This window comes from Cetorhinus maximus, chromosome 24 (genome assembly GCF_964194155.1).
Source record: "Cetorhinus maximus chromosome 24, sCetMax3.hap1.1, whole genome shotgun sequence".
Taxonomy (NCBI): domain Eukaryota; kingdom Metazoa; phylum Chordata; class Chondrichthyes; order Lamniformes; family Cetorhinidae; genus Cetorhinus; species Cetorhinus maximus.
In genome coordinates, this window is record NC_135902.1 from 21,873,893 (window position 1) to 21,899,393 (window position 25,501).

Here is a 25,501-nt window from a genome sequence, read left to right on the forward strand (position 1 = left end):
CTTCATTAAAACTTGCAGTTGTACTTCACAATCTTATAAAACCCAATATGTTCACTTGGCTTTAAAACATTGTTACCATCCTTTGTTCTTTAAACTCTGGCCAGGGATCCACAGTCACATTGTATGTTAACGTTTCGAATCCGAATGACTCTTCGTCTAGAAATAAAGAAATATAGAAATGTGGAGAAATATAAGCTGGTTGAGGGGGGTGGGGTGGGACAGGTAGAGCTGGATAGAGGGCCAGTGATAGGTGGAGGCAAAGAAGAGATTGTCAAAGATGTCATAGACAAAAGGACAAAGGGGTGTTGATATTATCTAAGGAATATGCTAATGGTGAAATTAAGGGTAGAAAGCAGGACAAACAAGTGGCAGATGGCCCTATTGGGGGTGGGGTGGGGGGAAGGGATCGAAATGGGCTAAAAGGTGGAGACAAAACGGTAGATCGAAATAAATTTAAAAACAAGTGGGAAAAGAAAAATATATTTTAAAAATATAAATTTGGAAAAAGGGGGATCAGAAAGGGGTGGGGAAGGAGGAGAGAGAGCTCATGATCTGAAGTTGTTGAACTCAATGTTAAGTCCGGAAGGCTGTAAAGTGCCTAGTCGGAAGATGAGTTGCTGTTCCTCCAGTTTGCGTTGAGCTTCACTGGAACATTGCAGCAGGACAAGGACGGACATGTGGGCTTGAGAGCAGGGTGGTGTGTTGAAATGGCAAGCGACAGGGTGGTCTGGGTCATGCTTGCGGACAGACCGAAGGTGTTCCGCAAAGCGGTCACCCAGTCTGCGTTTGGTCTCTCCAATGTAGAGGAGACCGCATTGGGAGCAGCGAATGCAGTAGACTAAATTGAGGGAAGTGCAAGTGAAGTGCTGCTTCACTTGAAAGGAGTGTTTGGGTCCTTGCAAGGTGAGGAGGGGGGAAGTAAAGGGGCAGGTGTAACACCACCTGCAGTTGCATGAGAAGGTGCCGTGGGAGGTGTAGTTGAGGTGGGGTTGAGGTTTGGGGGGTGATGGAGGAGTGGACCAGGGTGTCCCGGAGGGAATGATCCCTGCGGAATGCCGCCAGCGGGGGTGAAGGGAAGATGTATTTGGTGGTGGCATCATGCTGGAGTTGGCGTAAGTGGCGGAGGATGATCCTTTGAATGCGGAGGCTGGTGGGGTGATAAGTGAGGACTTATAAGGGGGACCCTATCATGGCTCTGGGAGGGAGAGGAAGGAGTGAGGGCGGAGCGCGGGAGATGGGCCGGACACGGTTGAGGGCCCTGTCAACCACTGTGGCTTAACCACCCTCGGTTAAGGAAGAAGGAAGACATGTCAGAGGAACTGTTTTGGAAAGTGGCATCAATAGAACAGATGTGACGGAGGCGAAGGAACAGAGAATGGGATGGAGTCCTTACAGGAAGCGGGGTGTGAGGAGCTGTAGTCGAGGTAGCTGTGGGAGTGGGTAGGCTTGTAATGAATATTGGTGGACAGTCTATCACCAGAAATTAAGACTGAGAGGTCAAGGAAAGGGAGGGAAGTGTTGGTGATGTGAAAATGATGGAGGGGTGGAAATTGGAAGCAAAATTAATACATTTTTCCAGGTCTAGATGAGAGCATGAAGCGGCACCGAAGCAGTCATCGATGTACCGGAGAAAGAGTTGTAGGAGGGGGCCTGAGTAGGACTGGAACAAGGAATGTTCCACATACCCCATAAAGTGGCAGTCATAATTGGGGTCCATACGGGTACCTATAGCCACACCTTTTATTTGGAGGAAGTGAGACGAGTTTAAGGAGAAACTGTTCAGTGAGAGAACAAGTTTAGCCAGACGGAGGAGAGTAGTGGTGGATGGGGATTGCTCAGGCCTCTGTTCGAGGAATAAGCAGAGAGCCCTCAGACCATCCCGGTGGGGGATGCAGGTGTAGAGGGATTGGACGTCTATGGTGAAGAGGAGGCAGTTGGGGCTAGGGGACTGGAAATTGTTATGATGTAGGACATCAGAGGAGTCGCGGATGTAGGTGGGAAGAGACTGGACAAGGGGAGAGAGAATGGAGTCAAGATAGCAAGAAATGAGTTTCGTGGGGCAGGAACAGGCTGACACAATCGGTCTGCCGGGGCAGTCCTGTTTGTGGATTTTGGGTAAGAGGTAGAAGCGGGCCGTCCGAGGTTGGGAGACTATGAGGTTGGAAGCCTTTGGATACTGGTGGCTGTGAATTGGAATCCAAGGAGAAATACCCTGTCATATCCTCGGGATTCAGCAATTTCCTTTGTTCTCCTTTAAAATTAACAATAATTGTCATCAGGGTTTCCATTGATTGAAAGACTCTGAACCACTCTGTTCAGTTTTTAAACTCCCGACCTCCATTTTCTTTCATGTCTTCATGTATTTTGATGTCCAAATCTTGGGGGTAGAAGTTTCAACCAACCAAACATCCAAGTTGTCCTTTCGAACAATTGATTTCACCTCGTCCTGTTTAAATTCAAGATCATTCTATCATTCTTCTCCCTGATTTAACATTTTGGTTTTCTTTTCCAGGAGATGCAGATTTAGCACTGCCTCTTTTTGTGCAAGCAGTTCATTTTTCTGTTGAGTAAAATCCCCTTTAGATGCTTAAAGAACTTTGTTAAGGTTATGTCGATATTCAGCCAAGGAAACTTGATATTCCTTTTTATTCAATTCACAAATTTTCTTGATTTGTTTGCTTTTCTTCCTCCCACTGTGTTTGAACTTTGTTTTATTCCATTCTAGCAAGAGCGATTGCCTCTTTGTTTTGAAATTTTAGTTAATTCCAAGAATACATATCCTTCCTCACACCTCTATGGTATCAGCACTGCACTCAGTTATTCCACACTCTTTCAAAGCATGTTCTCCTTCTGCTGCCATCTGCTTTGTCTCATCTTGCTAATACTTTTTTTGTATTTTTAATTCAGATGACTGTAACTCATCTCCCACTGCCATTAACTTTTTCTTTTCAGCTGGATGCTCCAATGTCCTTTTAAGAGGGTCTGACTCTTTGGACATATATTTAGTCAAAACATTAACAACAAATTTACAGAAAGTGATGGATTTTTTAAGTCGCTTGGCTTTTCCCAGGCAATTTCAGTTTCAACAGCCTTGATGGCTTTCCCGAAACCACTGGAGACAGCAATACCTTATCCCCAGCAAAGTCATTTCCTAATAAGAAATCTACACAGTCAATAGGCAAATTAGGTACAATGCCAACAGTTGCAGGACTGCTAACTAGGGCACATTTTTAATTACCTGTGCCTCTGTATGGAGTTAAATAGCTCTGTTGATCCCCCGAACGAATACCTTGGCATTCATCGAGCTAACTGGGGGGCAAGATCAATATCAGTGACTGTTGGACCCCCCCCGCCCCCACAATCCCTATGGATAACAATTGACTTACATGCCTCACCAGACAAAAATGGGGACACTTTACCCTTAAACAGAAAACATCTATAATTTCCTGCACCCTGCAACTGCACTAATGCTATAGACTCGCTTTTAAATTCCCAACATTCAGTTTTCACATGCCCTTTCTTGTGACAAAGTAGCAAATTTTCCTTACTGCACTGTTTCTAGGTCAAAGGTCATTACAAGGCATAATTAGGAAAATTATTTTCTCACTAGTTTGGCATAGTAGCACTGCAGAGGCTCTTTGCGGATGTTGAATGTTTGGACTGGCAAGAATGGTGAAGTATTGTTGACTAGATGTTTTTCCACCCATCTTTTGCTATTTGTCTGTCACAATGTGACTCACATCAGCATGATAAGCAATGAAGGAATGCGGGAGATAGCTAGATCCTTGGGGGCTCAGTTGCTAAAGACACTGTCCAAATGAACCATAGCCAGCAGGTGATGAGTTAACTGATATCATGCAAGCTGGGAACAGACGTTCTCCAACTAATCTGAAAACCCTTGTGAGATGGAGAATAACCAACCCAGGGTTCCTGCTCAGGATCACTAGCACTATTATATGTTGATCTAGAACAAGGAAGGAGCACTTAGTAAAACACCACCTCAAGAGTTGAATTATTTGATGCAGCAGATTTTTTTTTATAATGAGTTGGCTAATTTCACCCAAGCTGGAACTAAAATTGGTCCTTAAGTTGGGAAGGGGAAATTCAACCAGGGTTTGTGCTTCTCATTATCCCTGCTGGAAAGAGACAGGATCAAGTTTGTCTTTAAAAAGTTCTCTGCTCTTACAATTGCTGTCTAAGTGTAGGTGCTCCTGTAGTGCAAGAGCTGTAGAATTACACCCTGAAAGTCTTTGCATTCTGGTGAGAAAACTGACCAAAATGAAAGTGGCCAACTCCTACATCAGTGCTGATGTAAAACTGTTCTCAGAAGATTCCTTGGTCATGTATCCAGCTCAACATATCAACAGAATTTCTTTTATTGGGAATCTTAGCTGAAGGATCATGGCCCCATAGGAAAGATACCACCACAATTGAGAAGAGTAGAAGAGAAGCGGAGGTAAATCACCAAAGCATTAGGTGATACCTGGCTGGGGTTTTAAAACCTACAGGAAGAAGAGTAAGGGAGGTAACAAGTTCTTTTATTTTGAAGTACTAAGATGAGCAGAAAAGAAATTAAATGAGTTTGACTTAACTAAACAGCAGCTTGCATTTATATACTGCTTTTAATGTGGAAAAATATCCCAAGGCATTTCAGCAGTGTTATCAGAGATAAATGGACACCAAACTAAAGGAGGAGATATTATGAGGGTTGATCAAATGCATTTAAGATTGGCATCCACCATTACTCTCAGGGCAAGTAAGGATGAGCAATAAATGCCAGTAATGCCTAATATCCTGGGCATTGTTTTTTTTTAAATGTTAGTATTGGCATCAAGTATTCCGCATCAGGTGTAAATTAGTTGCAGAGTAAAGCTTCCTGTACTGTGCTGCAACAATGTGCCTCAGCCTCAATTTCAGAGCATTTCCAAATGCACCCAGTGAGATATTTTTCCCATTTCCCGCACCACCCATCCTGTTTGCTCTCTGAGTGGGATTGATAGTTTAATGGTAATTTGCGCCGAACTAGCAGATGTGAGTGCTAGCAGCCAGATTGAAACGGCCCAATTTTTTCTTGTACAGCCAGCAAATAGTGGATAATTTTCATCCCACAATATTGGCTTGGATTTGAGTACAGGTACCTATCTTAATGTGACTTTTTTAGTTGAAGAAGTTACAAGCATTGAAAGGTTAGCGTGACAGCTTCCTTTAACTGGGTAGAAGGGTTGCCCACAGCAAGGGATTTCCATTAACATTGAGCCTTTCCTGGCCTCACAACATTGCAACTAGCTTTGCAATCACTGTTGTAGTGCAGAGAAAAAAAGCAGCCTGTTTGGATACCGCAAGGCCCCAAAAGCAGCAATGAGATACATGACCAGATAATCATTTTTTAGTGGTATTGGTTAACGGATAAATATTGGTTTAGATTCCAGAATAACTCTTCTGCAGAGCTGAAGAACTGACTGGCAAGTATCACTTTATCAGGCTGGGAATTAAAATATATTCAGTAGTTTCAAAAAGGTAGAAGTGGGTAAACTACTGGAAGTTTATATAGTGAAGAATGTATTTTTACAAGATGGCCAAGAATCAAAAGGGTATGTATAATGCATTTTTGGGATTGATTGTGCAAAAATGTTGTTACTAATCATTTATCTTGGTGGTAGTGGATGTCAGGTTTGTGTACTAACTGTTTTGCTTTTCTCTTTTTTGCCTCTGCTGTCTGCTGTATCAGGCACGGGAACATTGTCTCCACATGTTGGAGGAGGCACTGACCAAGAGTAAACAGCAGGGAGTCGCAAAACCAGAGTGGTAAGTAAAGTATGCAGCAGTCAAGTACACGCATGCATATTTTTTCTACACAACAACAGCAACTTGTATCTATATAGCTCCTTTAATATTGCAAAACATCCCAAGGTACTTCACAGGAGTGCAACTAGACAAAAATTGATACCGAGCCAAAGACGGAAACATTACGACAGGTTACCAAAAGCTTGGTTCAAGAAGTAGATTTGAAGGAACATTTTAAAGGAAGTGAGACAGTTGGAGAGACTTGGTGAGGGAATTCCAAAGCTTTGGGCCTAGACAACTGATGAGATGCCAATGGTAAAGTGGAAGAAGTGCACACAATACTGTGTTCTTTGTTAAATACCTTTGTACTTAGTGAGTGGAAGACAGGTTTCAGTGCAAACTTATCAAAGATATTAGTTCCTTATGTCCACGAGGTTTTTTGTATGTATATATATTGTGCCAGTGTGCTCTCCCTCGTTCTGTCACATCTGGATTGACACAGCTAATCCATATACATTCCCTGAGGACCCTCTCCTCTCTCACTAACAGGGCTGACCCTCACTCATGTGCCGTAGAGATGGAATATGAAGCTTTCAAAATCACCAAGATGGCTAACTTATACAAAGCACTGGTGCTGAGAAAGGTGGGTAAATAAAATGATGTACTGTTGGGGACCTACTACATTTAATTCAAAGTGGCTTGTTAAGTCTATTTACATAATTATGCATAGCCATCGACAGCCAAGGGGAGGCAGCAGAATGAGGAAATTAATAAGAATTCAGAATTTGTAGCAGCACAGAAGCATTACATTTAAAAGGTTACAACTTTGACCCTTAGAATGAGAGGCTATTATAACTGAAAGCTTTATAGTGAGAGTGGAATGTAAAGAGTTATAACTGGGAATTCTAATGAGAATAGAGTATGCAACACTGAATTTTAATTGTGAACTTTTTATTAAGTGTTGGGTGTGACAGAATATTGAAATGAGAACAATTGTGCTCCATGCACCATTGATCTGGAGCAAGCCTGAGTACTGCACTGTGTCATGATGTAGAGTAAAGCTTTCTTTGTATACACTGGTTTTAAAGAGAAGATTGATGCCCTCAGTGTTTACCTTGTGCCGTTAGCTGTTAGTATAGTTGAGTAAGGCAAGATTACATAGCGAATGTGAATGTTTGCTTTCATAATATTTTTTCAAAGCAACAAAATTAATAACAATACACATAGCTTTTATTGCACTCCAGCTGAGTACTTTGTTATATGACACTTGACCTAAACCTGTGCCAATGAAATTGTTACAATTTTGAGGTTTATAAGATTATTATACTTTGGGACTGTGGCTTTAAATTTAGGGTAAATTAAGGGGGGCATGTGACCTGTTCTGAAGTCTGCCTTGACAGTAAGCTTGGGTTGTTTGATTAGTTAGTGATCAAAGGGAAGGCTTAGATTGTTACACAGAGAAGAGGGTACAAGGTATTTATGTTTGGAGACAATGACATTAGTACTTGAGTTTACAATCTCCCAAAGTGCCAGAAAGGTGTTCCTGGTATTGGGTTTTAAACAATTGTGTTTAGGGACTTGGGATCAAGGATAGCTAATTAGCATTTCTACCTGGATGCAAGGTTAATGTGTTTCACCTTGCCATGGGGAAGAGGTCAGACAAAGCCATTTTTTGAGATCAGGTTACAGGCTTCCCTACAAATCAATTAATCTCACAGACAGGGATTCTGTGTACTTGGCAGAGAGCAAAGGCTGCTTGACTTTGCAAGCTACCACAGCCAGATTCTGGAAGGAGATGGTCTATAGTCGAAGACACACATCCTGCAGCCATCTAAAGATTCTGGGAGATTTGTCTTGGCTTGGCCAACAGGTAGAAGAATCCTCTCAATGGGCTTTACTGTTGTAGATATAAGGAACTTTCTAAAAACTGAGGAAAGTGCCTGGAGACGGCCACTCAAAGTTACTACTCATCGAAGCGGGGATGCGGAAACCCCTTAGTAGCTGAGAGGAACTGGATTGTTTGCTAAAAGGACTGTAATTCCGTGGAGAGTGATATGTGTGATAAGTATAAAAGGAGAATGTTTTTCTGTGTAGTTAAAGTGTAGGTTGCCTACAAAAAGAAAATAGTGTTTAGACAATGATGCTTTTAGTCATTTTAAAATATGAAATCTTGCCATGTCATTCTGTCAGCTAGTCTGACTGGAAGTTCAAATCTCTTTTAAAAAGTTATCAATCTCTATGGAGATCATTACAAAATGTATCTCGTTGTATGCTGTTTTTCCACTGAGTATACCTCCACTGGTTTTAATGCTATTTAATCAATTACTTTGTCAGTTTAACACCAGTTACTGTAATTTGTCATCAGAGACAGAGTGCCTGAACACTTGATCAGGTATCAGTTGATCAGTGGGAGTTGCATGGATTTGTGAGGAGTAGGTCAGGTTTGACTAAAGTATTTGAATTTTTGAGGAATCTATTAAGCACAGCATCTAGTGTATTACTTTCAGTCCTGGGCACTGCACCTCAGAAAAGATATATTGGCCTTGAAGAGTGTACATGTGGATTCATCATTCTTGTACTCGGGCTTAAAGGGTTAAAGTATGAGGGTAGGTTCCATACCTTGGCTTAGATTTTCTAGAGTTTAGAAGTTTAGAGGTTTTAAAAATGACAGAGGAATTCAATTGGGTAGATACTGAAAAGCTATTTGCTTTAATAGGGAATCCAGAACAAGGATCTGACCTCAGCCATATAGGAGCAAAATCAGGAAACATTTTATCCACACAAAAAGTAGTGGAAATCTAGAATCATAGAATTGTTACAGCACAAAAGTAGGCTGTGCAAGAGCAACTCATCTTGTCCCATTCACCCAACCTTTCCCCATGGCCCTGCAAATTATCCAATTCTTGTTTGAAAACCTCCAGCACACGTTCAGGCAGTGCGTTCCAGATCCTAACAACTGGCTGTGTAAAAAAAAATTCCTCATGTCACTGTTGCTTCTTTTACCAATCATCTTAAAAAAATTGGTGTCCCCTGGTTCTTGAACCCTCTGTCAACTGAACTCACTCTTCCTTTCTACTCTGTGTAGACCCGTCATAATTGTGAACACCGCCCCACATTCTTCACGTAACTGAAATTCTTCATCCTAAGAACCATTCTCATGAATCCTTTCTACACCCTCTCTAATGCCATCACATCTTTCCTAAAGTGTGGTGCCCAGAACTGGATACAGTATTCCAGTTGAGGCCAAGCCAGTGTTTTATACAGGTTTATCATATATTTGTTGCTTTTGTACTTTATGCCATTATTTATAAAGCCCAGGATCCCGTATGCTTTATTAACCACTTTCTCAACCTGCCCTGCCACCTTCAATGATCTGTGCACATATATCCCCCCAGGTCCTTCTGCTCTTGTACCTCCTTTAGAATTATGCCCTTTTTTATTTATTGCCTCTCCTCATTCTTCCTACCAAAATCAATCACTTCACACTTCTCTGTATTAAATTCCATCTGTCTTTTATCTGCCCATTCCACCAGCTTGTCTATGTCCTATTCAAGTTTATCACGATGTACCTCAGTTCATAATACTTCCAAGTTTTGTGTCATCCATTTACTAAAAATCTTTGCATATTGGGGGACAATTGAAATTCTCAAAATCAGATTGTTAGATTTTTGTAGGTAAGGGTATCAAAGAATATGGAACAAAGGAGGCTAAAATAGACCGGCCATGATATAATTGAATGGTGGAGCAGGCTCAAGGGGTTGAACGATCCACTCCTTTCCTATTTACTTGTTGCTCCTTTCATACCAGGTTGGAGAGATTAAGTCAATTCAAAATCGGCCTTTGTACCCACAACTGACAAAATTGGACGCTACAGCAACAACAGATTGTGACAAAGATGGTGAAACATTTATTTCCGCATCACAGCTCTATTCTGTGAGTACATCTCTTGTCTCTTGGTGCAGGACTGTAATGCCTTGTCTTCTCCGGAGTAGTGGGAATTTAAGATCTCACAACAGACATCCTGCTCCCTGAAACCTCACTGTGCTAAAAACAAACATTATTTCATTCTAACTCATTCTTTAGCAGGGCTTCAAAACTGTGGACTTAGTCTTTCCTTTCTCCTACAGTCTACAGGTTTTATAACCCTAACTTGGCATCGTCTAATCACTACTTCCTGATTTATGTCACCTTCTATGTAATCCTAGTCGTGTCCTGTGAAATGGCCTTTGACCTTTCCACTTATTGATCTTGTGGTGCTCGCTGCCAGAATGTGAATCATTGCTTGAGCATGTGACTGATCATAAACCATTGACTTCTGTACTGGCTGACCTCAAGCCACCGCCCTCTGTATCCGAGTGTTGTTGAGCTCCAGTCACTGCCTGCTGTATTCTGAGTATCATTGACCTCAAGCCACTGCCCTCCATTTTGTGTCACTGACCTCTAGTCACTGTCGCTTTATCCCGAATATCACTGACCTCCAGCCACTGTCTCATAACTGTCACTGACCTCCATCTATTGCCCTCTATATTGTGTGTCTCAGACCTCCAGCCACTATCTTCTATATCTGGAGTGTTACTGACCTCAGGCTACTGCCTCTATATTTTGTGTCTCACTGAGCTCCAGCCACTATCTTCTGTATCTGGAGTGTCACTGACCTCAAACCACTGCCCTCTATATCATGCATGTATCTGACCTTGAGCTGCTATATTGTGAGTGTCACTAACTGTACCATAAATACCAGACAAATGCTGATCTTTTTCTGTGTTTTGCAGTTCAAGCGAAAGCGTTTAGGAGCAGGAGGCCAGAGTTCATCTAGCCCATTCCAGACTGCAGGAGAGATGCTGACGAACCCGGTGCTAGTGAACAGTGAGCAGAGGAATGGTGCTAGTTCAGAGAGTCCGGAATACCACTTGGACAGAGCTAGAAAAAAAGATACAAGATCTCCAGATGTCACAAAACCCTCTGTAGACCACAATGAGAGGACAAATCAGTCCTCGCCTCTCCACTCTAGTCCAAGCAAGAAGAAACCCACTAAAAGACAACTGCTGGCAGAGAATGCTAAGAAAGACTCTCAGAATATTACCAAATTCTTTCAGCAGAGCAAATCTAAAGGGGTAGCAGAAGCCTCAGCCAAGGGCCTCGGTGGGGTCTGCAGCACCCTTGTTAATGATGCACAGGAAGAAGAGGACAGCAGGAAAGGATCCTCTTCCACTTGGACCTTGTCTGGGGAACTGGAATCTTCTCCGGATCTTGATAAAATGACTAAGACTGTAAATGTGAACATAGTGCCTAAGACTGTAAATGTGAACATAGTGCAGAGACATTTACAGACCTGTCATGACATGGAACAAAAGATAAGGTAATGCTAAAAGCTGGGCAATACTGGTGCCCTATTATCTGATTTTTTTTTCTGCCAACTGACTTTCTTTGTGTTCATCAAAATGAAGGACGCTGGTGCTAGGGAAAGGTATACTCTCCAGTTTAGGCACCTAATGTTAGCACCAAGCTTCCTCTACTCTCGCAATTGAGGCCGAGGCCAATTTTAGGCCAAAGTGTTTGCTAAAGGCGTTTCATTTCCCAAATTAGCCATCCATCTTGTGGCCTTTTTGAGTGACATCAATGTTAGAACAATCTTGGTGTTGTACACTGGATTGAGGCTGCTCGTATTTCATTAGATACTTACAAGCAGCTGACAATCTTGTTATTAGCACTAGTTAGGCCTCAGCTGGGGTATAGTGTACAATTCTGCACACCACACTCTAGCAAGGCCCTGGAGAGAGCACAATGGAAGTTTACCAGGTTGATACCAGGGATGAGGGAGTGCAGTTATGTGAAGAGATTGAAGAAACTCGATTGTTCTCCATGGTGCAGAGAAGGTTAAGGGATACCTAACAGAGATATTTAAATAATGAAGGGTTTTGATAGCCAAATATGGAGAAACCATTTCCTCTGGTAAATGGTAACGTGAGGTCATAGCTTTAAAATAACCGGCAAAAGAATCAGAGGAGGAATGAGGAGCAATTTACAAGGAGGGTTGTTAAGTTCTGGAATGCACTAAAGGGTGGCGGAATCAGATTCCAAAGCAACTTTCAAAAGGCAATTGGACATGCACTCTGCAGGGGTTATGGGAAGTGAGACTAAGTTGGACAGTTCTTTCAAAGAACTGTCACAGGCATGACGGGCTGAATGGTCGCTTTCTGTGCTGTAAGTTTCTATGAGTTTTTCATCCAATGAGTTTGTGCTGGATTTTAACCCCTCCCCAGAGTGGTGAAAAGAAAGCATCAAGCACACTATACTGCTCGCTCTCCTTAATGATTGGATCTAATCTCTAGTTTTCTTTTATAGCATTTGTGTAATTAGTGTGTGCAGCATGATAACCTTCTTGTCCAATTGTTTACACTTAGTGTTTCCCACATTTGACGCCAATAGGTTACATAAGAAGAAATAGGCCATTTGGCCCTTTGAGCCTGCTCCACCATTCATGGCTGATCTGATTGTGGCCTAACTCTACTTTCCTGCCTGCCCACAATAACCCTGTACTCCCAAATAACTAACTGCTTCCTTCTGAACCTGACCAAAGCTTTCTCTTACAGTTTTCTGTTTAAAACCTGCCTGTGTTTCTGTCTATTTTTATCGCCCTGTGTTCACAGTGTTATGAAAACTATACTTACTTTGAAGTTGAGAGCGGAGGGCAGGAACTTTAACTCCCAATGGATCTCGGTGCTTTTGCACATACGCAGACTGGGAGCGGGCTGCACATGCACAGTTCTGCAGTGCAAGTTCTTCGGGCCTGGGACAGGCCCATCACACCGTATAAAGAGAGGGGGGAAAAGGCACGAAACCTGGGAATGGAGCACCATCAAGGAGAGGTCCCAAAAGAAGAGTCCCAGAGGGAGGGGACAAGGAAACAGGCAGAGAAACAGGCTCCAAACAGGCAAAATGCTATGGGGAGCAGACTTTAAGTGAAGAAGGCAGCTGAAGATTGGTGACTCTGTGCTCCAGGCCATTGGGGCAAAAGTACCCCTTTGGAGCAGTAGTGTTCTGCTTGGCGTGGCCAAAGATCTAAAGTTGTGCTTGTAAATTAGTGCTTGAGCGTATATTTGGGAATCCAGGGGAAAAAGATCTTGAGAGACAAGATTGAAATACTACAAGGTGGACTGTTGTTGATGCCATCCAAGTTGGGGAGACTGTTGGAGAAAAATCTTCGAAGGTGAAGACTGGAATCCCTTGTAAGAGAGACCAAGTTTTAGTGAGATTGGTTGACACTCAGTGTTACTGATGCCTGCGTGGGTTGTTGAGAAATCCATGGACTCTGTCTTGCTCGAACCTGGCATTTATTGTGGAGTCTGGTGTGTTTGACCACAGTTAGTGTGTTAATTCACATGTACCTCATACTTACCCTAAATGTTAGAGTATAAGATCGATATTGTAAATGGTTTTATCTTTCTGACCTTGTATAGTAAAGTTTATTTTTGTTTGTTCAATGGCTGCCAATGCAGTGCATGCACAGTTGTACTGACGTGATGTCATTATGAGCAACGGGTTCCATTTGCTGGTGATGTCTGCGCACCCCAAGCTCTTGATTTCACTGTTTTTCAATGAAGGGACCTATTGTACTTACAGCCATCCAAATTTAAGTTGTCTAATCTTGGTTCAAAAGTTCATACGATTCCCTTATGGGATTCTAATTTTCATCTGATTCCATACAGCAATGCAGTAGCAAACTGCCCTCTTATGCATCCCAAGAGGTTGATAAATAAAAAGCAAGCAAAGAGAGATGCAGGGTTATTTCCCTCACAAACTCCAAAATGCTTCATTTTCTTTCTTATTAAACGTGATAAGATAAAGTTGATTTGCTGAAAAAAGAGACATGTCTAAGCTTTTTGTCTAACACTCATCAGGATACTCACAAGAATGCCAATATAAGGGAGAAAATAACAATTTATACTGTATGTGAAGAATTTGCTGATTGATTGGCAAGTGGCATTGCCATGGAGAATGCACTGCTGATGGTGACTGTTAGTTAACTGCCAAGCATTGTTTGAAATTTAAACAGATTCACAGAATTTTAACGGCACAGCAGGAGACCATTCAGCCTGTCGTGTCTGCACCAGCTCTCCAAATGACCATTATGACCTAGTACCATTGCCTTGCCTTTTCCTATACCCCTGCACATTGTTTCTATTTAATAATCATCTAATGCCCTCTTGAATACCTCAATTGAACCTACCTCCACCACACTTCCAGGCAGTGCATTCCAGAATTAAAATGTTTTTTTCCCATGTCACATTTGCTTCTTTTGCAAATCACTTTAAATCTGTGCCCCCTCATTCTTGATCCTTCTATGAGCGGGAACAGCTTCTCCCTATCTACTCTGTCCAGCCCCCTCATGATTTTGAACATCTCTATCAAATCTTCTCTTAGCCTTCTTCTCTCCAAGGAGAACAGTACCAACCTCTCCAATCTATCCTCATGGCCAAAGTTTCTCAACCCTGAAACCATTCTTGTAAACCTCTTCTGCACTCTGTCCAATGTGTTCACATCCTTCCTATAGTGTGGCGCCCAGAACTGTACACAATACTCCAGCTGAGGTCTAATGAGTGTCTTATATAAATTCAGCATAACCTCCCTGCTCTTGTACTCAATGCCCCTATTAATAAAGCCCAGGATACTATATGCTTTATTAACTGCTCTCTCCACCTGTCCTGCCACCTTCAATGATCTAGGCACGTATACACCCATGTCTTTCTGCTCCTGCAGCCTCTTCAAAATTTCACTTTATTTTATATTGTCCATATTCTTCCTACCAAAATGCATCACCTTACACTTCTCTGCATTGAACTTCATCTGTCACCTATCTGCCCACTCTACCACCTTGTCTGTCCTCTTGAAGTTCCACACCATCGTCCTCGTTGTTCACAACACTCCCAAGCTTCATATCATCGACAAACTTTGAAATTGTCCCCTGCACACCAAGATCTAGATCATTAATATGTATCAGGGAAAGCAAGGTTCCCAATACTGACCCCTGGGAACTCCACTACAAACCTTCCTCCCATCTGAAAAATATCCATTGACCATTACTCTCTGCTTCCTATTTTTCAGCTAATTTTGTATCCACGTTGCTACTGTCCCTTTTATCCCTTGAGCAATAACTTTTCACACAAGTCTGTTATGTGGCACTGTATCAAATGCCTTTTGAAAGTCCACGTACACCACATAACAGCATTATCCTCACCGACCTTTTCTGTTACCTCTTCAAAAAACTCCAGCAAGTTAGTTAAACCAGGCAGCTTGACCCTGATTGGTTGAGGTGTTGCCCTGAGGAATGAATCAGCAAAAGGCTGTCACTTATTTTGTTTAGCTGAATCAGGCGCAATGTATATGCATGTTCATTCTGTCTGCAAAGAACAGGGCCCAGTGTATTAATAATATGTAGCTTCCAGTAAATGCAAATGCGCCACACTGTGAGCCCGACTGACAATCTTAAATTGGTTGTCAGCGTAATTCTTAGCACACCGAGGGTTATTTGGCAAATGTTGTCCAATCGTGGAATCACATCTATTGTTGGACACTGTGTTTTGAGTTTTGCAAGCACGGGCTGGTTGGGTACAATCTGTACCCTGCCCGTTGCGAACAGCAGCTGGGACATGCTGTTTGAAACGATCCGATAGTCTTTGGGGGACACGGCCTACGTACCTAGCATCACATTGGCACTGAAATTCATTTACTGAATTACTCATTTGTGTGATAGGCAAAACGTTTTTGGCTTGACGGCAGCATCCTGTTAGTGGCAAATACCACTCGTGTTGCTACTGCACTATATCAAGCATGCATATATATTGCGCCTGTTTCAGCTAAACAAAATAAGTGACAGCCTTTTGCTGACTCATTCCTCAGGGCAATGCCTTGACCAATCAGGGTCAAGCTGCCTGGTTTAAATTTCAAACAATGCTTGGCAGTTAACTAACAGTCACCATCAGCAGTGCATTCTCCATGGCAATGCCACTTGCCAACCAATCAGCACTCTTCACACACAGTATAAATTGTTGTTTCCTCCCTTATATTGGTATTCTTGCAAGTGCCCTAATGAGTGCAAGACTAAAAGCTTAGACATGTCTCTATTTTTCAGCAATACTCAAGTTCTGTACTACCGAACGAATATAGTTGATAGTATAAGGTTGTAGTTGTCCAAAGTTGATGTTGATGACAATGGGAAAATGGATTATCACAGAAACTGATGAAGTTCTGGCACAATTAGATTGTAAAGCAGTGCTCTGAGGTTTGTGTGGCACTACACTGTTCTCATTGTGCTACATATGCAGTTGCATTGAGAGTTCCTTTTTCTATTTGAAAGAGAAATAATGAATACATGGGGTGGAGAGCTGGACTGGATTCTATGCATTTGTGGCAAAGTACAGCTTTAACCACCTGGGTACAGAATATGCAAATACTCAGAATAAACAACAAATCAAAGCCATACACTGGGGCACAGCGTCATTGGTTTTCTGCGCATGCATGGACCAATGCGTGTGGGTAGATGTGTATCAGTGGCCATCTTTGCAGCCAACTTGCGTTGGCAGGCGACACAGTGTTGTTCAAAACCTGTGGAATCTTGCAGCTTTATTCTGTTAGTGGGTATCTTGGATCTCAAACTTTGTCTATTTTAAACAAAACATTATTGGTCCCTAACTGGATCTTACCAACAACTTGGGGGTCTGGCCTCGGATCATAACAGCCAGAAGGAAAGGCCTGCCAGACCACTCACCACTGAGGTTCTAGCAACAGACACTTCCCAGCACACCCAGTATGAGGCATTTATTGCCAAGACAGATTAAGGTATTGCTTATCATTTTGTCTTTGTGGACCAACATCAATCCTGAGCTCATAAGCCTTTTAACCACCTTTCATTTAGATACATTATTTTCCCTAAGCCTGAATGAATGAGCCAAGCTTTAAAAAAAGAAAGCATTTGAAATTAACTTTTTGTGGAAGAATGGTCAAGAAACCCCAAACATGACAACCACCGTTACTGAGATGAATTCATCACAGGCTGGAGATCAAGCTGAAGATCTTCTGCTCTGTATTTTTAAAAATTAATTCATTTGTGGGATGGAGTCGTCACTGGCAAGGCCAGCATTTATTGCCCATCCTTGAGACAGTGTTGAACCAATTCTTGAACCACTGCAGTCCTTATGGTATAGGTACACCCACAGTGCTGTTATGTAGGGAGCGCCAGGATTTTGACCCAGCAACAGTGAAGGATGGTGTGTGACTTGGGAGGGCAACTTGTAGGTGGTGACCCCATCAGGGTGCACCCCTTTTTCTAGGTGGTAAAGGTCATGAGTTTGGAAGAAGTGGAGGTTTGTTGAAGAACCATAGTCCTGCAGTTTTTTATCCTCTTCAAGTACTCATCCAATTCTCTTTTCTGAAAGTTACTATTGAATCTGCTTTGAATCACCACCCTTTCAGGTAGTGCATTACAGATCATAACTCTGTGTAAAAAAAAATGTGCACTTGTGGTGCCTTCACCCTCTGCCACTGGAAACTGTTTCTCCTTATTTACTTTATCAAAACCTCATCATCATTTTGAACATCTCGTCAAATCTCCTCTTGTGGAGCAAAGGCAGATTTTTGGTGTTAGGGAATAGATTAGCTATAAACGAACTGATTGGTGGAACAGGTCTGAGGGGCCAAATGGCCTACTTCTATTTTTATCTCAGAGAAATGCACACTGGCTGATTGAATATGTACAGGAAAGGTTTGCGACTAGTTTGTATGTTGCTGCTGTTCGTGTCCCAGAACATTCTTTTTGATGTGTATTGTTATTTTACCAAGTGACAGATGTAGGAACGTAGAGAAGGCTCCTGGTGGGAAAATGCTGGCTGATGCAAGCAGCCAAGGCTGGAAAGTTGCTCCCTCTGCTAGCGAGAAAAGGCCAGCAACAGACCAGGTAAGTCGCCTTGGTGTTTGTTGCACTCGCTCTGACTTACGCTCCTTGTGCCTTGAACTTATCACCTGTATTCTTTCAGAGACAAGGGTCACTGGACCTGAAACGACAACGAACCAGCATCAATTCCTCCATCTTATGCCCACCCGACGTTAAGGGCAGTCAGACCAAGAAGAAGGTGACCTTTGACTCCTTGTTTCAGTCATGTAAGGAAGAGAGCACCAAGGCATCTTCAGTTGCATCAAATGGAGGACAACTGAAACAGGCAGCAGACATCGTTGTCAAATGCCTCACTCCTTATTACAAGGAGGGAAGGTTTGCTTCTAAGGTAAAAGTGAGTTGTTAGTGAATCAGAATAAAACACACAAGGCCCTTTGTTCTTAATTTGGGACTAGCAGATCTTTGTGATATTGCTCATTATAGATACACTGAAGTCCTCACTTGAATTAATGAATAATGGCTCATCTCCCATATCCTGCAGGATTTATTTAAAGCCTTCGCTCGACACCTTTCTCATTTACTGGTTGTTGAAGAGAATGCTGTGAAAAGAAATGGTAAGAGCAGACTCTGCCTTCATTTGTGATCTGTTGTGTCCTGGGAAAGGGACAGTACCATTAGTCTAAGAGACAGGTGCAGTCTTGAACTTGTAATTCATGGTAAGCTTTTCTCGATGAAACAATCTCCAGGATGATCAGTGCAATATTAGGGGTGTGGAAGGTTAAACTGTGACAGTTCAACAAGAGAGCACAAGTTCAAACTGATATTGGGACGTTCTTGAAATGATGATCGACATATTGATGGACGTATGAGTAGGGAAGAGGAGGCGAAAGCTCTTGATCAGAGACATATGAATGCTGTGATGGAGGGCACTGCAACTCTTTTCTGGACAGATGAACTAGAAGAGACCAAATGACTTTCCACATCAGTATCTATATTGTGATCGATAGATGCAACTGACCCCAATAACAAACATTTATAAAACTAATACATAAAGACCCTCCTGATTTATTTTTCCTCCTTCCTTTCTGAAGATCCTAGCTCTTGCTTGTGCATTACTGTATGGTACTGATGTTTTCTGGAACCTTTCCCAGACATCCATTCATATATCAGCAGGTCAAAGACACTGTCTCTTAAATTAACTGTACTACTTTGTCATGTTAAAACTCATTTGGCATATGGAAGTTTAGCCTTCACATATTTAACTAGTTTTTTAACCCAATCTCACCCACACAGTTAGATGTCTTGGGAGAGACAGAAAAATCCTTATTCCAGCTTCCCAGAATTCTGGGGAATTCCTCTACAACATTTCCTTCCCCCACCCAACCTTCAAACAAAGGCAGTCAAATGAGCTGCAGGAGACCACATTGACCCAGATGTCTTATCCACACTTAGGAACCTGTGCAGCTACTTTCAAATGTCTGTAGTGAATTCACATTCTCAGTATTTGTTAGCAATTTGTTCAGAGATCAATGATTCTCTGAAAAAACAAGTAATACCTGCCATTTAGTTCGTGTGTGACTTATCCTTGCATTCCCTGGTCCTCCCTAGCATTTAGGACTAAGAGGAAGGGCAGGCAAGGAGAAATTCCTGAACACCGTGGGACTGGAGGTCTGAAATGCATTTGTTTCAATGTGAGAAGTAGAACAGATGAGCTTAGAGCTTGGGTTAGTACTTGGGACTATGATGTTATTGCTATTACAGAGACTTGGTTGAAGGATGGACAGGATTGGCATATAAACGTTCCAGGATTTAGATGTTTCAGGCAGGATAGAGAGGGATGTAGAAGAGGTGGAGGAGTTGCACTGCTGGTTAAGGGGAATATCACAGCTGTACGACAGGAGGACACCTCGGAGGGCTCATGCAGCGAGGCAATATGGGTAGAGCTCCGGAATAGGAAGGGTGCAGTCACAATGTTGGGGGTTTACTATAGGCCTCCCAATTGCCGGCGGGAGATTGAGGAACAGTTATGTAGGCAGATTTTGGAAAGATGTAAAAGCAATAGGGTTGTTGTGGTGGGTGATTTTAACTTTCCCTATATTGACTGGGAATCACTTAGTGCTAGGGGTTTGGATGATGCAGAATTTGTAAGGTGCATCCAGGAGGGTTTCCTGAGACAATATGTAGATAGTCCAACTAGGGAAGGGGCAATACTGGACCTGGTATTAGGGAATGAACCCGGCCAGGTGGTCGAAGTTTCAGTCGGGGAGCATTTCGGGAAAAGTGACCATAATTCAGTAAGTTTCAAGGTACTGGTGGATAAGGATAACAGGAGTCCTCGGGTTAAGGTGCTTAATTGGGGGAAGGCTAATTATAACAATATTAGGCAGGAACTGAGGAATCTAGACTGGAGGTGGATGTTTGAGGGCAAATCAACAACTGACATGTGGGGGGCTTTCAAACGTCAGTTGATAAGAATTCAGTACTGGCATGTTCCTGCTAGGACGAAGGATAAGTATGGCAAGTTTCAGGAACCTTGGATAACGAAGGATAGTGTGAGATTAGTCAAAAAGAAAAGGGAAGCATTCGTAAGGGCTAGAAGGCTGGGAACAGATGAAGCCTGTGGAGAATATAAAGAAAGTAGGAAGAAACTTAAGCAAGGAGTCAGAAGGGCTAAAAGGGGTCATGAAAAGTCACTGGCAACCAATGGAGAGCTGTGACTAGTGGAGTTCCGCAGGGATCAGTGCTGGGACCTTTGCTGTTTGTAGTATACATAAATGATTTGGAGGAAAATGTAACTGGGCTAATTAGTAAGTTTGCAGATGACACTAAGGTTGGAGGAGTTGCAGATAGTGAAGAGGATTGTCAAAGGATACAACGGGATATAGATCGGTTGGAGACTTGGGCAGAGAAACGGCAGATGGCGTTTAATCCGGACAAATGTAAGGTAATGCATTTTGGAAGGTCTAATACAGTCAGGAATTATACAGTAAATGGCAGAACCCTTAAGTACATTGACGGGCAGAGGGATCTGGGTGTACAAGTCCACAGGTCACAAAGTGGCAACGTAGGTGGATAAGGTAGTCAGGAAGGCATATGGCATGCTTGCCTTCATTGACAGAGGTATTGAGTATAAAAGCTGGGAAGTCATGCTGCAGCTGTATAGAACCTTGGTTATGCCACACTTGGAATATTGCGTGCAATTCTGGTTGCCACATTACCAGAAGGATATGGAGGCATTGGAGAGGGTGCAGAGGAGGTTTACCAGAATGCTGCCTGGTCTGGAGGTTATTAGCTATGAGGAGAGGTTGGAGAAACTCGGATTGTTCTCACTAGAGCGACGGAGATTGAGGGGCGACTTGATAGAAGTTTACAAAATTAGGAGTGGCATGGACAGAGTAGAAAGTCAGAAGCTTTTTCCCAGGGTGGAAGAGTCAATTACTAGGGGACATAGATTTAAGGTGAGAGGAGAAAACTATAGCGGAGATGTGCGGGGCAAATTTTTTACGCAGAGGGTAGTGAGTGTCTGGAATTCGCTGCCAGAGGAGGTGGTGGAAGCAGTTACGATAGTGGTGTTTAAGAGGCAACTTGACAAATACATGAATAGGATGGGAATAGAGGGATACGGACCCCGGAAGGGCAAAATGTTTTGGTTGACGGGCAATATGATCGGCGCAGGCTTGGAGGGCCGAAGGGCCTGTTCCTGTGCTGTACTTTTCTTTGTTCTTTGTTCTATGTTGAGTAGTCTGCACACTATCATTATTAAAGTAACTCAATCAAATCTCCATGAAGCTGACATTTCTCTCAAAAAAAATTCCCAGCTAATCATGCTTTCTGTTTACCAGTGGTGTTAATATGCTATTGTACTGCATCATTCTATGTCATGTAAAGCTTATTTTGCGTCATTGCCTACCTAGTATTCCTTACCTATCCCCTCAGTCCTTCCTCTTCAATATTGCAATCTTTTGTTACTTTTAATATTTAACAATATTGCTGCACTCCTTAGTATCTATTCCATTGTACCCTGTACCCTACGTGTAACTCTTCTGCTCTGCTCCTTTTCAATTCTGGGGTTTCTGTTGCCAAATCTGAGAATGTTTATTTTGTACTTTAGCCTTAGGACTGAATAAATTAATGAGGCATTGATAGAATTAGTGTTTGAGAGAAACTAAAACCAGTTTTAATTACATCCCCTGCCCATACCCACTCAATCCCAAAGGGAAGGAACAGAGAAGGGTCACTGGTGCATTATAACACAATGTGCATTATTATAGTGCCTTTACCATAGCAAAATGTCCCAAGACATTTCACAGTCAGATACAAGCAGGCAGAGGAATGAGAAAAGATGGCCAGTAGCACAGTCAGATTTTTAGGAGGTTTTTGAAGGTAAACAGCGAAGAAACAAGGCAGGAGGATTGGGGAAGGAACTCCGGAGTTGTTAGGCTCTTCTTTAATCCTAGCAATTATGGCAGATATTTTTAAACATTTGAGTGATGTGAGTGAAGAGGCAGGTTTTCAACCATGATCTGCTGATTGGTTGTTGAGGAAACTGAGCCCACAATTAAATACTCTTCTAGTTGATCTTGTGAGATTTGTATTGACAGCTCTACTGCAAAATATCTAGAGTATAGTGACTGTATTAGTTGAACAGTTTACATTAAGTAAATAATGTAGCATATTATTTGATATTTGCTCCATGATATTTGCTCGTTCATTCCTTTTAACCCAAATACATGACCCTTGACTGACTTTGGTGTTGTACTTTAAGTAGTAGTGCTATATTATAGTCAAAATGCAACTATTTTAATTTGCAATGCGTACATATTTTACATATTTACTAGTTTAGAGCAAGTGATCTTACATTTACTCGGTAGAGTGGTGGGATATATATTTAGTAGGGTTTGATTTGCTTCTGCTGTCTACCGTGCTTTCTTGGATTGTTTCTGGCCCTAACATAGAAACTTACAGCACGGAAGGAGTCCATTTGGCTCATCGTGTCTGTGCCAGCCAAAAAAGAGCCATTCAACCTGATCCCACTTTGCAGTTCTAGGTCAATAGCCCTGTAGGTTATGGCATTTCAAGTGCATATCGATGTACTTTTTAAATGCGTTGAGGGTTCCTGCCTCTATCATCCCTTCAACCTGTAAGTTTCAGGCCCCCAACACCTTCTGGGTGAATAAACATTCTCATCAACTACCCTCTAACCCTTCTACCAATTACTTTAAGTCTATGCTACTTGGTCATTGTCCTCTCTGGTAAGGGAAATAGATCTTTCCTCTCCACTCTTTCTAGGCCCTTCATAATTTTATACACCTCCTCAGCCTCATCTGTTCCAAGGAAAACAACCCCAGCCTCTCTAAATCTTTCTCATAGCTAAAATTCTACAGTTCTGGCAACATACTTGTAAATCTCCTGTTTCCTGTCTAGTTCAATTGCATCCTTCCTGTAATGCAGTGACCATAACAGTACTCTAGCTGTAGTGTTTTATACGATTCTAGCATAATCTGTCTGCTTTTAGTCTTTTTGCCTTCGCTGATAAAGGAAAGTATTCCATCTGGCCTCCTAATCACTTTATGTACTATCCTGCTACCTCAGGGATCTGTCGACATGCACTCCAATGTTTCTCTGGTCCTCTACATTTCTCAGTCTGTCATTTATTGTTTATTCCCCTGACTTCTTTGTCCTTCCTAAATGCATTACCTCACATTTCTCCAGTTGAATTCCATTTGCCACTTTTCTGCCCACCCAATCAGTCCATTGATATCTTCCTGCAGCCTACAGCTTTCTTCCTATCAATCATACATGGCCAATCATCTGCAAACTTTTAAATCATTTTACCTACATTTGACTCTAAATCATTGATATCTACGACAAACAACAAGTGATCCAGTACTGAGCCCTGTGGAACCCCACTGGAAACGGCCTTCCAAGTCACAAAAACACTTGTCGATCATTACCTTTTGCTTCCTCCCACTAAGTGAACTTTGGATCCAGCTTGCCAGTTTCCTTTGAATCTCATGAGCTTTTACTTTTCTGACCAGTCTGCCATGTGGGAAGTTGTTTAAAAAAAAAACTTGTTAAAATCCATATAGACTGCATCAAACCCACTATCTTCACTGACTCTCCTTGTTACACCCTAAAAAATTCAATCAAGTTAGTCAGAAATTACATTCCCTAACAAGCACATGCTTGGTTGATCTGTGACTTTCTAAATGATGATTAATACCATGTCTCAGAATTTTTTCCAATAATTTGGCCACTTCCAAGTTTAGGCATACTGGCCTGTAATTATGTGGCCTATCCCTTTCTCCCTTTTAAATAATAATATAATGTAAGCTGTCTTCCAATCCTCTGGCACTAATCCTGTAGCCAGAGAGGATTGGAAAATGATGGTCAGATCCTCTGTTATTTTGAATTTGATGGGACTGAGGTATCCTGCCATGCCTCTAAATATTAGACTCTGTCTTATCCTTGATGCTCTGTATATGTCTCTTTCCCACTGACTGTCTGGGTCACTCACTTTCTGTGTCTGGCATAGGCTGCAACACTTGTCCTGGTTCATGTTCCTACTGATTTCAGGTTTGGTTTCTGACATTTTCTGTCTACCTAGGGAATCCACATCAGGTTCTGTCTTGGGGATAAATGAGATGATTGGGACAGTCAAACTGTACCTCAGTCTCAAAGAGAACTAAATTACACATTTAGACATTTACGTATGAGCAGATGATGAATCTCAGGATTTCTCTCATTTATTCTACAATATCTACCAAGAGATTGCTTTTTTGAACAATATTTAAAACTCATTTCATTTTGATCTTTTTCAGTAAAAGAAGCAGCTCAACAACTAATCCACAGTTTCTTTAAAAGCTGCAGGAGATGTGAGAGTGAGGATGATTGGAGAAACCTCAATTCAACATAGCCATTCGTTTTACTTGACATTATCTTAGAGCTATGCGGTTTCTGTTAATATTTAGATTGAATGGTTAATATATGGCTTCAATGTTATAGAGCTGCTTAATCTCAGGTATGACCACATCGATCAGGGTGAATCTCTGTGTTTGGAAAAAATGCCATTTAACAGCCTTCTTTATGTGACCTCTTTGGAATATTCTCCAGGCTTGATGAATGAGAATGGAGTAATTTATTTTATAGGATTATTATTGTTCTGTTGTAATTAATGAGTGAATTGGAAAGGCTTCACCAGAATAAAGTTTCTCTAAACAACTCTGCTGTCTTGATCTGTTGTGCGATGCTGCTGTTATCCTGACCAACATCACAATATAATGTGGGTTCAGATCCTTCAAGAGTTCAAAATATCCTATTCAAAAAAGGGGTTTACGTCTAAAGTGAATGGCAGATAGGGACTTGGTTTAACGTCCCAGCTAACAATGCAGAACCTCAACACTGTCTAGGTTATATACATGGATAGTATGAAGCTGGACTGTGTAAAGTTCATACTTTACCTCATATTAATAAATCAGATCTAATTTCCTTCATGGACTCCTCACACCAGCTGAAGTCGCTTCCCAAATTGTCTTGCTGCCTAGCCTTTGGATTTGAATCTCCTGTAGATTACCAGATGTCAACATATCGGGGAAGACCAATGGACTTCAGAGCTTGGTAGCAGTTCCTCCTTTCAGTGGTAATTAATGGTTTGTGGTAGACTCCACATTGTTCAAATAGGTCCAAGCTGTAAATCATTTCATCTTCTGTGGGTCCTCTGATGACTGGAGTCCGATGCTGGCTGTTCATATTGTCGTTGTTGGTGCTTGGGAGAACGTCTGCAGCTGTGCCACGCCTGGCCTTCCTCTGGAGGAAGTTGCGAGTTTG

General features: G+C 42.0%; 1 protein-coding gene across 5 annotated transcripts in view; it reads left to right on the top strand.

Moving 5' to 3' along the window:
- The window catches only part of recql5 (RecQ helicase-like 5), a 106,487-nt gene extending 81,591 nt beyond the window's left edge, over positions 1-24,896 (top strand). For 2 of the 5 annotated variants that reach the window (XM_078570849.1, XM_078570854.1), the window contains 8 exons: positions 5,729-5,805; positions 6,334-6,427; positions 9,592-9,717; positions 10,557-11,143; positions 17,623-17,737; positions 17,817-18,068; positions 18,216-18,288; positions 24,496-24,896. In XM_078570849.1, the coding sequence (XP_078426975.1) occupies positions 5,729-5,805; positions 6,334-6,427; positions 9,592-9,717; positions 10,557-11,143; positions 17,623-17,737; positions 17,817-18,068; positions 18,216-18,288; positions 24,496-24,590 (1,419 nt within the window). In that variant the 3' untranslated portion in view covers positions 24,591-24,896. Of the gene's footprint in view, positions 1-5,728; positions 5,806-6,333; positions 6,428-9,591; positions 9,718-10,556; positions 11,144-12,434; positions 13,594-17,622; positions 17,738-17,816; positions 18,069-18,215; positions 18,289-24,495 lie in introns of those variants that run through there. The other 3 variants (XM_078570850.1, XM_078570851.1, XM_078570852.1) reach the window with 3 other exon arrangements.
- Positions 24,897-25,501: the final 605 nt, after the last annotated feature.